Genomic DNA, 12,017 nt, shown 5'->3' on the forward strand with positions numbered 1-12,017 from the left:
GAGTCTCAAAATTAATCATGTCTGGGCTCTACTCCCAGAGATTCTGATTGAGTTGGTCTGGGTATGGTCTCCCAGGTGATCTACAGCAGCAGTTGCCAACTGGTGGTCCATGAGGAAGGTTGGTGACCACTGATCTACAGAGTATGCTGTCAGCTTCCCCTGATGCCCTCACTGAGCACATCACCTGTGCACTCCCCCCAGATCCCTCTGTTCCAGCTGCACCGGCTGTCTTTCTGTTCCTGGAAAATACTCAATCTGTTCCTACCCCAGGACCTTTGTTCCTGCTGGTTCCTTTGCTAGATTTCCTTTCCTCACGTGTTCACCTGGTGGACTCCTACCTGCTCAAGGTCACCCTCTGTGATGACCTTCCTTGCCCACCTTCTTTTCTCCCATGGTTTTAACTCTATCCTAACACTCCCTACTCTATACTGTAGTCATTGATTTACTTCTCTGCTCCCTTGCTACACACTGGAATGGATTAACAACTTTCAATCCACAGTGCTTGAATAAAACTATTGCCAAGGATGTGCTAACACATCCTGAATGACCAATGCAGAAAAAAAGAAACTATAGTTTTCAGTGATCTAAAAGCCTCCACTTCCATCGATCTGATCTAAGATTATATTAACTTTCTTAACTCCTGCATTATGGTTTGACATTCTATTATTAGCTTAAAATTAGCTTAAAAATTAACTAAAACTCCTGCGAGATCTTCCCCTGTGATGTTTCATGAACTCCTGCTATGCCAGATCTTTCTCATTCTGTCCTTGTGAAATTGATTTGGAACCTAAATATAGAACTTTAGAATAATCCCCATTAAACTTATTTTTTCCCCCCAGTACAGGCACATCCTTCCAATTTGCTAAAAGTAACTGTTTTGTGCCACCCATAGTAGTTCCTTGAAACTTGTATGTCCAGCAAATTTGTTGAACATGCTATCTTTAAAAGACTGAATAAGCTGGGGCCTAGGACAGGATTCTGTCCTTAAGGGACTGCCCTTAAGGTTGACACTAAATCATTAGTCAGCATTCCTCAGGAATGGTTTGTTCACAAGCCACAAACTCACCTAACACAACAGTAATTGAAGCCATATTTCTCCCCCTTCCCCACCAGGTTACCATGATTGACTTGGTCTAATGCCTTGGTTAGTCAAGATGTATTGCGCATACTTATAGCTTCTTCCTGGTCCACTGGACTCGTGCATTTATCACCAAAGAAATCTGAGTGGCCAGGTGTGACTTGTTTTTAGTGAATCTATGCCAACTCTTGATGTTCATTGTTTTCTGTGTAGTCTCAGACCACCTGCTTATTACATTTAATTGAATTTCGATGTGGATTGATATTACTCTCATGAACCTACATTCAGGAACCCACATTTTCCTCTTCTATTTCTGTAAATGACTTTGTGATTTTAAATCGACGTTCTTGCCTGACCTTGAAGATGTAATTCATCTAGAAATCTTAGTTCGTGTAAAGCAACTAAGTGTTTGCAGATTACAGAAGGGCTTCCTAGAAGAGGAACAGAGCAAATAATGGTCCACAGAAGCCAGAGACAGTCAGAAGTTTGAGATGCCATGAGCAGTGCAACAGGAGAGCCAGTGGGCTGGGGTGGGGGAGGCAGGGGTAAGGCCTTGAATAAAACGCTGACCAGATAGAACCCTGTCCTGAGACACCGAGGAGTCGCTGAAGGGTTTTGCCTAGGGAAGTAACATGATCATATTTCGGTTTTAGAAGAATCACCCCTTGAAGGAAAGATACTTTTGTAGGGGATGAGATTACAGGAGGGGAACAGTCAGTATCCTTTTGCAATAACATCCAGAGAGAGGTGAAAAGTTCTTAAATACCTCAGCCATGCTGGCTTTTCATTCTATGTTTATACTTATTTTTCTATCCCAAATGTCTGAGTTTTTAGTTATTTTGTTCACTTTCTGAAATGCAGTCTCTTATATCCATTGACTTTGTCAGGGTTACTCATAATTTCACTCAACTTCTATCTCCCCTAGAAAATCATCACAGAGTGATGTCACCCATCTGTCCATCCAGTCACCCACCCAACCACTATCCATCCACCCATCTATCTATCCCTTCCTTCATTTTTTATCCATTCATTCTTTTATGCCTTCATTCACTGACTCAACATTTTCTGAGGGCCTTCTACTAGTATGTCCTGGGCACGGTGCTAAGTGCTGGGGATAGAATAAGAATAAGATGCTGCTCTGCTTTCCAGGAACTCACGTTCTAATTGTGGAAAAGAGACTTAACTAATACTAAACCCATGTGATGAGGGTGCTAATAAAGGTTTGACTGACTGTGGTAGGAACACAGGTGTGACTGACTAACTCAATTTGGGGGCATCAGGGTGAGCTTTTCAGTGGAGGTGACATTTGAACTGAGCCCTGAAGGAAGGGGTTGCATCGCCACAGAGGGTAGAATGCTCCGAACTCTCTCAGCCATTTGAGTTGAAAGAGGCCAGCTGGAGTTTACTTTATACCCCATGAGTTCCTCTCTTTATTTCCTATTTGTTGACTTTGTCTTTCCAATTGGGGATCAGAGAAAACATATTTTATATTCACTTAACAGTTTATTTGTTGAATTATCTTTTATCTATTTATCTATCATCTATCATTAGTTTAAAGAATATTTTTATTGATTTCAGAGAGGAAGGGAGAGGGAGAGAGAAATACAAACATCAATAATGAGAGAGAATCATTGATCAGCTGCCTCCTACACATCCCCCATGGGGGATGGAGCCCTGACCTGGGAATTGAACCATAATCTTCTGGTTCATAGGTTGATGCTCAACCACTGAGGCACACCAGCCGGGCTATTGTTACTCTTTAATAGCCACAGTGCTGAGTACAATGGAAATAAAAAACACCTCCCTATTAAGTCCTATTCCCAAATGTCTTTTCCCTTCAAAGTGTTTTATGTGGTGGCCACGTGAGCAGTACACTCTCTTGGCCAGGCCCTGTCCTGCCTCTAGGGGGCCACATATGCTCCTTACCGTAAAGGTCCTATTTTCTAAGCTTCATGGTGGGGGGGGGGGGGGGGCGGGGGGGGGCGGGGGGGGGGGGACGACAAAGAGTGGGGGTGGCGGGGGTAGTGGGATTTAGGGCGACCCTAGTATATACTATGTGCTGGATGCTGAGTGCTTTACATATTCATCTCATTGAGTCCTCACAACTTCCCTGTGCGGTCGATGCTAATGTCTTTTACAGATGAGGGAACAGACTCAGGGAGGCATATAATTTTCTCACAGCAAGTCAGAGAGTCTCCTGCCTGGGTCCATGTTGCACTCCAAGGCCCAGGTTCAGAGCTGCACTGTGGCTGAAGAGGGTGTGGCCAAGAATGGAGGCTGAGGGTCAAGGGCCAGGAACTTCTCACTGCACACCACTCACACCAGCACCAGTGCCTCCAGGAGCCATCCTTGGCCCTGACATAAGCTGTCACATGCACTGGGCCTGGGATGGGGGTGAAATCTACCTGAACTCTCTGGGGAGGTGATCCAAATTCACAATTATAAGTTCAGGCTCTGGGTTCAAATATCAATCAGCCACTCGCTTAGCCCCTCTAGGTCTTGATTTTCTTGTTTATATTGCTTTCCTCTTTGGGCTTTTGTGAAGATTAAAGGAGATATTCATGGAAGCACAATGCCACATGCTAAGTGTATGAATGATTTATTTTCTTTCTTCCTTTTTCTTTCCCTTCTCTTTTTATTCTCCATTCTTTAATTATTATTTTTAATATGTTATATAGATACTAGAGGCCCAGTGCACAAATTCGTGCACAGGTGGGGTCCCTCAGCCTGGCCGGCAATCGGGGCCAATCAGGGCCATCTCACCCAGTCTTGCCCAGGCTGGCCTCGGGGAGGCTGGCTGTGGGAGTGCACTGACCACCAGGGGGCAGTTCCTCCATTGAGCACTTCCCCCTTGGTGGTCAGTGTGTGTCAAAGCAACCAGTTGACCAGTCATTCAGTGGCTTAGGCTTTTATATATATAGATAAATTGTAAGAAGAGCATCGCTAGCCAGGAGAAGAAATATGGTGGGTAGAGACACTGTTTGTAGATGCTGAGGGGCGCCTCTAGCCCTCTATGCAGGGGGAAAGTTCCTGGGTGATCCAGGAATAAGTCCTTTCAGTGATAAAAAGCTTCCCTGCAGAGTGCATGCTCCGCTCTTAGGCTGTTCAAATTCTTCGAAAGTTTTTTCTTACATGCAGCCCAAACTGAGTTCCATGTAAATGCCACCCATTAGATCGCATTCTGTCCAGTGGAGCACAGCAGGATCGCCTGTTTTCCAACTTGATTTCTTCAGACTTTTCAGGAAATCTTTAACTCATCTTTGAAGGCAGCTCTTGTGTCCTCCCTAACTCTTTCCGCTCCTGCTCACCTGGTATGATTTCTCAGAGCCCCACTGTTCTGGTTGCTTTCCTGATGTCGCACCCGAGCTTTCTCAGAATAGCGTGGCCGGGGCAGAAGACAATATTTCAGGGTGGTACAGGCAGTGTGCACTAAGGGAACTTTCCTGGGATCAAGGAAAGGTCACTGTTTCGAACGTGCTGCCCCCACTCCCCTACGTCTCTTCCTAAGTGAATGTGCTCAGGGTGGAGGCTGAGGCCTGTGGACAGCGATGAGCCCAGGTTCCTCATGTTTGGGAGGGTGGGTTTGGTCTGTTGTCTCAGTCCTGTCAGTTTTTACAGCTTTGCCCACTGCGGGAAGCCAGGGTGCCACTCTGTCCCCGTCAGAGATGAGTTTAAAACTGGGTGAGCAAGATTATGCTGTTCCTTTTGGTGTGTGTGTGTGTGTGTGTGTGTGTGTGTGTGTGTGTGTCAGAGAGACTGAAAGAGAGAGAAGGAAAGAAAGAGAGAGTTTTCTGCATGATCTAGGAATTCTCCAGGATGGCAGAATTGGTTTCCATAACGACTTTCTGATATAAACATATTTGATAAAAATAAGTTAATAGCAGAGAGCACAGAAATCTCAGAGGAGAACGAGAGAGAGAGAGAGAGAGAGAGAGAGAGAGAGAGAGAGAGAGAGAGAGGGAGAGAGAGAGAGAGAGATAATTTTTTGCCTGCTCCAGGAATTCTCCTGGATGGCAGAATTGGTTTCCATAACGACTTTCTGATATAAACATATTTGATAAAAATAAGTTAACAGCGGAGAGCACAGAATCTCAGAGTGGAGAGAGAGAGAGAGAGAGAGAGAGAGAGAGTGAGCAATTGGGCTCTTCAAAGAACAGCATTTTTCCTTTTTTTTTTTTTTTCCACCCCTCACAGTCAGCCTTTCTCTACATACTTTCCATAAACCAACTAAAAAGCTTTGTTTACCATATTCCTGTATGTACGGGCCCCTCCCTGCCTGTAGACATTCTATTCCTATTCTCCCTCTTGCCTTTCTCCTTAGTTACCTGAAGCACTACAGTATGCATGGCATAATATGATAAATTCATTTCCAATTCACTGCATTATCCCTTGAATATTTTAATGACTCATTGAATGGAGTAAAAAAAAAAAAAAAGCTATTTCAAATGAACAATTATGCTGCATTAGTCTAAGGGCTGATTATATTTAAACACCGCTCACTGGATAACAGGACACGGCGACCTCAGCGTACGAGAGCTAATTTGGCTCTTATCTCCAAATAATTTTACACTGCAAATTGCCATGAAAACCTAAAGGGCTTTAAAAACATTCATCAAAAGATAATATCCCACTTTGGAGCAACATTTTATTTAAATTATTTTGAATGGGACCTAAGGCATCTCTGGGGTGGGACAGTGACAGCAAGGTGGGGACGGTGAGTGATAAGGAGGTGGTGAGGGCTGCTGGGTCGTGTAAGAGAGAAAAGCTGCAGATGTTGGGGTAAAGCACAGCAGTGGGCGTGGGAAGCACACAGCAGGCCTGCCACTTGTAGCTCAGCCTCTTGCCCAGGCTGTGGTCTGGAATGCCTCCAGCGGGTCCTGACCTGGCCCAGAGGTCACGGGGCAATTCCCAGAGGCTGAGTTGTGGAATAGATCCCTCTCTCCCAACGACGACCATCCCCCAAATAAGTCTGGGTCAGGCCAGGTGCTCCAGGCTGGGCCGAATCCGTCTAGAATCCAAAGGCAAAAGAATGGGTGCCCCCTCCTCTTGGTCTGTGAGTTGGGGCATTGGAGCAGTGGTTCCCAACCTTTCTAATGCCACGACCCTTTAAAACAGATCCTCATGTTGTGGTGACCCCCAACCATAGAATTATTTTCCTTGCTACTTCATAACTGTAATTTTGCTACTGCTATGAATTGTAATGTAAATATCTGTGTTTTCCGATGGTCTTAGGCTCTACAGCAGCGGTTCTCAACCTGAACTTCTCTTAACGCCACTTCTTCAAAATGGACTCACCCAGGCCATGGTATTTTGTGGAAGAGCCACACTCAAGGGGCCAAAGAGCCGCATGTGGCTCTCGAGCCGCAGTTTGCCGACCGCTGGCCTAAGGGAAGTGGCTGCTGGGGTCAGATTTCCCAGTTTGAGTTGTGGCAGAGAGAATCACATTTATTGAGGTCCTGCTCCTATTCCATCTGCTTCAGGAGTCTTAATCTCAGTGAACCCTGGGAAATAGATATTATCATGCCTGTTTCAATGGTGAAGAAACCGAGGCTCAGAGATTACCACCTGAGAATGGCAGAGTCTGGAACCTCCCCTGGGTCGTCTGACCCAAAAGTGCAGGCTCTTTGCCCCCCTCTCTGGTGGCATGCACAAGTCTGGTTTATAACCAAGGCCCCTCTGCATTGTCCCCATCACCAAATGCTTGTGAGGCCCATAGATCTAAACCCACATGCTCTGAGGGGGCATTAGCCATGCCTTGCAAGGTGGACCTTCACAGTATAAGGCAAAGCGTGCACAGACGAGGGCACAAATATCAGCAGCACAATGAATAATACAGGTCTAAATACAGAAATTAAAGAATTAATTCTATTTCCTTGGCCTGACCTCTTTGTCCGAACCTGTGGTCCTGATAAAGTGTGTTTATTTCTTCTGTTTACTTATGAGCACATAGAAAATCCAGTTATGTGAATATATATATATATATATCCACTGCTTGACTGATTAGAAATGAGGATAAATTTGCTGCTTTCCACAGTGCCTGTCTCAGGGGAGGCGTCTCCTCTTTGCATATGTAATTTCCTTTTTCCTTGTCTCCGTCTTGAGGAGCAGGGATGTGTGTCAGTTTTGCAGACAAGCAGCTCTCTCAGAGAGGTCAACTAACTTGCCTGAGATCTCTCAGGAAGTGAGAGCGATAATCCAAATACAAGAGTCTTGCTCACATCACCGGAAAGCAAGAGGCTATGACCCTGGTCCTGTTTATTGGGTTTCCCATTGATTTTATTTACACGTGGAGGACCTTTAGAAAAAAAAACACACAAAAACCCTCTTATTGTGGAAAAATCCAACCCTCTAGAAAATTGTAGATGGAATAATAAAACCTGAGAGGTCCTTTTAATTCAACCAGAATCGGTTGCCTTTAGAGCTGCCATAGGCTGAGGACATTGAACAAAAGGGACCCTTGAACTTGCCGTGTCCTTTACTCTCTTAAACAAAAAAACAATAACAAAAAATACATTCAGGACACATTTTCCAATCATTGACGATTTTTAGGAGGATTTTCATTTTTGGAAGGAAAAAGGTACTCTTTCCTTTTTAATTGTTCTCAGTGTTCTTTGTTACCAATCACGATGTTCTTTGTGGAAAGTCTTAATATACCGTCTTCCTGTGCTCAGTATTCCCGTTAACAATAAAAAGTCTAATGAACATGTCTGAGCACTATATTCAGAGACAAATAGAAGACAAACCAATAAGTGTCTCTTATGAAAGGAATGATGCAAATTAATTGATATCTTAATTAGGCTTTAGCATGAAGATGATTAGATTGAATCAGAATCGAAAAACTTAAAGGAAAAGCTGAGGGCGTGGCCCTGGGGAGAGAGAGGTATTATGTGTGCCGGTGCTCTCTGAAAATCTCTTTTACTCAGGAGAGATTTTCCAAGAGGGGGATGGAAATCTAGTCCTGCCCCGGAGCTAATGGGCACCCGCAGGTGTGGGGAGTTTGCCCGGAGTGAGCCGGGTGCCCTTGCAGTCCCACCCCGTGCTGCCGCCCCCTGCCCCTGCCTCCCCTGAACAGAAGCCCTCGGAGAACAGAGACACCCCCTCCCTTGTTTGCCTCTGGAACCCCAGTGCTAGCACAGCCCCTGACTTCATGCCACAATGATAAGGTCACAGCAGACAGGTATGTAGAGCTTACTATGCGTTCTGGATACTGTTCTAAGCACTTGATTTAAAATAACTCATTTAAGCTTCCAAACTACAGGGTGAGGCAGGGACTGCTGGTATCCTCACTTGGCGAGCCAGCAGACTGAGACACGGGTTGAGCAACTTGCCGCCTGCAATCATATGGTTGATACGGGTGGATTCAGATGGGAATGACAGAGGTCCGGCACCAGGGTCCTTGCTCTTACACACGATAACACAGCAGGTAGTGGTCAATCCATTTTTTTTTTTTGCGGAGTGAAAGGAGCAATGTGTACCACTAATGCATGGTTCCTACTCATGGACTGCTCTCAAGTTTTTAGTTCTACTCATGGACTATTCTGTCATAGACTCTGCCAGCCTCTCTACGGGGGTGGGGGAAGGGGGGTTGTGGATGCTTCCTGTATTGAACTGGTTGCTGTCTTGTTTCAACCGGAAAAGACAGACCCTACGCAGGGACTACCCCAGGCATGGCCCAGTCCATCACCCAATTAGGCCTGGACCCTAATATTCAGGCCCAACAAGGCTCCACCAAGTTTGCCCCTGTGGTCACTATGGCTCACAGAGCATTGTTACTCCACATGTGCAGTGCTTTATGGCTGCCTTACAGCTGGGCCGCTTACTGCTGAGGGGAATGACAGCATGTAGGGTGTACCTTCACGGGGTTCCCTACGCTGGTCAGGTGTGCTTTATTTACCAAGATGGTGTCTTCTGGGGAGGGTGCCTGGATTCATCTACCCATAAAAATAATCAGAAATAGGGCCCTGGGATGGGGGGGTGGTTTAAAGAGATCAGTTTTCCACTCTGCAGAGGGCAAGGTGGCACGCCCTTGCCTCAGTGGAGCTGCTAGAAGAGGTGTGCTGTGGACCCAAACCACGAGGCATGGCAGGAAGGGCGTACGGCTTGGAGGTGGGGTCCTGGATTGAAGACCCACCCCTACAACCCATCTCCAAAATGGGGATAATGCCCAGTTCCCAAAATCATTATGAGGACCCAAAGGACGTTTCAAAGTGCCTTTCATTTGAAAATTGCTCCACAAATGGCCACTATGAACAATGACCCAGGCATTCTGACAGGGAACTCTTTCGTCTTTCTTCAAGCTGCCGAGCCCTCTCTGCCTGTCTGCAGTGGCGCCCGGGAATCTGTGTTTGATAAGCTGACCTGAAGGTGCTCTAAATGTTTGAGATCACCCAGGAGCAGCTAACACCAACACAAAGGAAGCGCCTCTGCATGTAATTACCGCTTGTCTTCCTTTGGCCAAGGTCCACAGCCTGAGACCCAAAAGGGCCTGGCTTGCGTGGGCTCTGTGGCTGGCAGAAACTGTGGGCTGGCGGGCAGGCTAAGTGGATATAGCGGAGAGCTGCTCCTTCCTGCTGGCCCCTTGGATCGGGGAAAAGGGGGTGAAAATGCGGCCGAAACCCAAGCCTTCTCCAGCCTGAGCGCGAAGACAGAGGGCTGTGCCTGGCCAGGTGACCTTGGTAAGCTCTGCGGCTTAGCAGCCTTGCCGACAGCTGCCACCTGCCAGGTACCACCTGCTCTGCTTCTGAGCTGGGCTACTGAGGAAGAACCTATGTGTGCACCACAGGCTGTGTGAGAGAACTGTCTTGAGTGAGTATCGTGTGAAGGGAATGGGCAGGGAGACTTCAGGCTTAGGAGAGAGGCAGCCTCAGTGCTGACATTATTTTATCCCCAACAGCTCCTGATTTCTGGCCTCAGAATCACCCCATAGAACCATCTTAGAGACAGCCATGTGTGGATGGTGAACTGAGGTGTAACAGCTTTTCTGAGAGTTTCAGCCCCTATGACCACCAAGCTCAGAGAATGACAACACCCTAGATTGGGGCAAGATCCAGTATCTTCCTTTTGTGCCCTCAGCTCTCCTCCCTCCCCTGATGGCATAGGTCTCCCCAAGCTCTGCTCCTTCGAATGCTGCTGGTGTTTCCAAGGCTCCTCAGCAGGCCGAAGGGTGCTCGGCTGGGCAGTGCGGAGCACCTGAGCATCCTGGGAGGGGCCTGTGGTCACTGGACAGGGTCGGTTGTCAGGGTAACTCCCCCCTCCCCCGCTATTCCAGTGGCAATGAGAGCTCTTGCCTTGCTCAGGAATGCCAATAGCTAGTTTAGACGGACACCCCCTCTGCCCCATAGCTCTAGAAGGGAGAACACAAACTCCTCATATCTGTGGTAGCCTTTGTGTTTTCCAAATGCTCGCCGTATGTTCTCACTGGGTCATCATGACAACCTCCTCGGATGATGGACACTAAACGCCCAGAGGGCTTCCAAGTGACTTGCCCATGGTCATTGAGTTGGGAACCAGCCAAGCCTGGATCCAAACTTTGTCTTTCCCACAATCTTATGGGGTTGATGCCTTTGTACCCTCTATGCAATGGTCTTTGGTGGGCTTTCTGGCCAGAGCTGTATGAACGCTCGAAGCTAATGTGGATTTGCCCAGCGTGCACTGCCAGGTGCTCATGCACAAAAGGTTCAGTGGTCAAATGAGTTTGGAAAAGAAATGCATACTATAGAGTGCATATCAGGATACCAAAAGCTCTAAAAAGCTCCTCAGTGAGCTTGTCTGTCATTTGAACCTTCCCTCCACCCATCCCCACATAATGCCCATTGACAATCTACCAGATTTGAGTTCCTCAGACCTACACCAGAAAGTGTGAGGCAGGCTCCTTCATGAATATGACAGCAAAGGGACAAAGATGAGGGGAGGACATTTGTTTCTGCACAAAGAAAGGAAATGTCTGCCTATCAGAAGGAGGTTCTGCCAGATGCCCCCCACCAATTCTGCCACCTGGACTGCACAGAATCACCTCAATGCCCCGAACCCATCCCCTGGCAGTGGGGTGCCAGAGCCAATTATTAAATTTTCAGAAATTATTCAGTAGCTTGACTGGCTATGGTGGAAGTATTTGCACTATAGAACTCAGCAAACGCTACAGATTGGGGTTTCTCCCCCTGTTCTTCTGACTGCCCACTTGCCTGTGCACCACTGATCCTGACAGGTAGGTGCTGGGGAGTGGCCTGACACAGAACTTTTTGCTCATCAGAGTCCTCAACCCTCATGAGTAAGAACTGAGAACAGCAGAGAATGATAGCAACCTTCCAGCCATAATCCTCATGAATCAGAAAGTGCCTCTTGGCTGACTTACTTTGATATCTACCACCAGCCAATGTCTCCAGTACCGAGCTTGGGGCGAAGCCCTGCTAGGGGCGTCTGGATCCACCATCACCAGCATGTAGGTTGAATTCTGTAATATATTCACCAAAAAAGAAATGCATCATTATGGCTAGAATAGTAATGGGAAAACTACCTAGTGCAGACCATCCTTTAGCTCTATTCTCACCTATAATGGCTGACCCACCCCTATTGCTTCCTTCCTACGTCATCTTGGTTCTCGTGACATTCCTCGTGTGCCTCATGTTTGTGCTCAGAGGAAGGAAATTCACTAAGAAGATAGCTTAATAAGTTGGATTTCCCTGTATGAAATGGACTAAGTCAAACAAGCATATTTGCTAAGCACCTGGAAATCCTATGCTAGGGATTTCCTGTGGAGAAAACAAAGGAACCTAAAACAGGGCTCTGCTCTCAAGAAGCTCACAGTGTAGTTGGAGCGGCTTATCTATTAATCCAGCAAATATAGGAGATCTGACTCTGGGTCAGGAACTATTCCAGGTACTAGGATTCCAACAAATAACAAGATACTATGGTCCATACTTTCAGGAAGCTCTTATTCTAG

The 12,017-nt window shown here is 46.7% G+C and overlaps 1 protein-coding gene across 1 annotated transcript in view; it reads right to left on the minus strand.

Annotated features, from left to right (window-relative positions):
- Window positions 1-11,601, minus strand: part of PEBP4 (phosphatidylethanolamine binding protein 4) — a 96,851-nt gene extending 85,250 nt beyond the window's left edge. The window contains exon 1 of the mRNA XM_036450576.2: window positions 11,430-11,601. Coding sequence (XP_036306469.2) covers window positions 11,430-11,516 — 87 coding nt within the window. The 5' untranslated portion in view covers window positions 11,517-11,601. The remainder of the gene's footprint in view (window positions 1-11,429) is intronic.
- Window positions 11,602-12,017: the final 416 nt, after the last annotated feature.

The sequence above is a fragment of the Pipistrellus kuhlii genome, unplaced genomic scaffold (genome assembly GCF_014108245.1).
Source record: "Pipistrellus kuhlii isolate mPipKuh1 unplaced genomic scaffold, mPipKuh1.p scaffold_m20_p_21, whole genome shotgun sequence".
NCBI lineage: Eukaryota > Metazoa > Chordata > Mammalia > Chiroptera > Vespertilionidae > Pipistrellus > Pipistrellus kuhlii.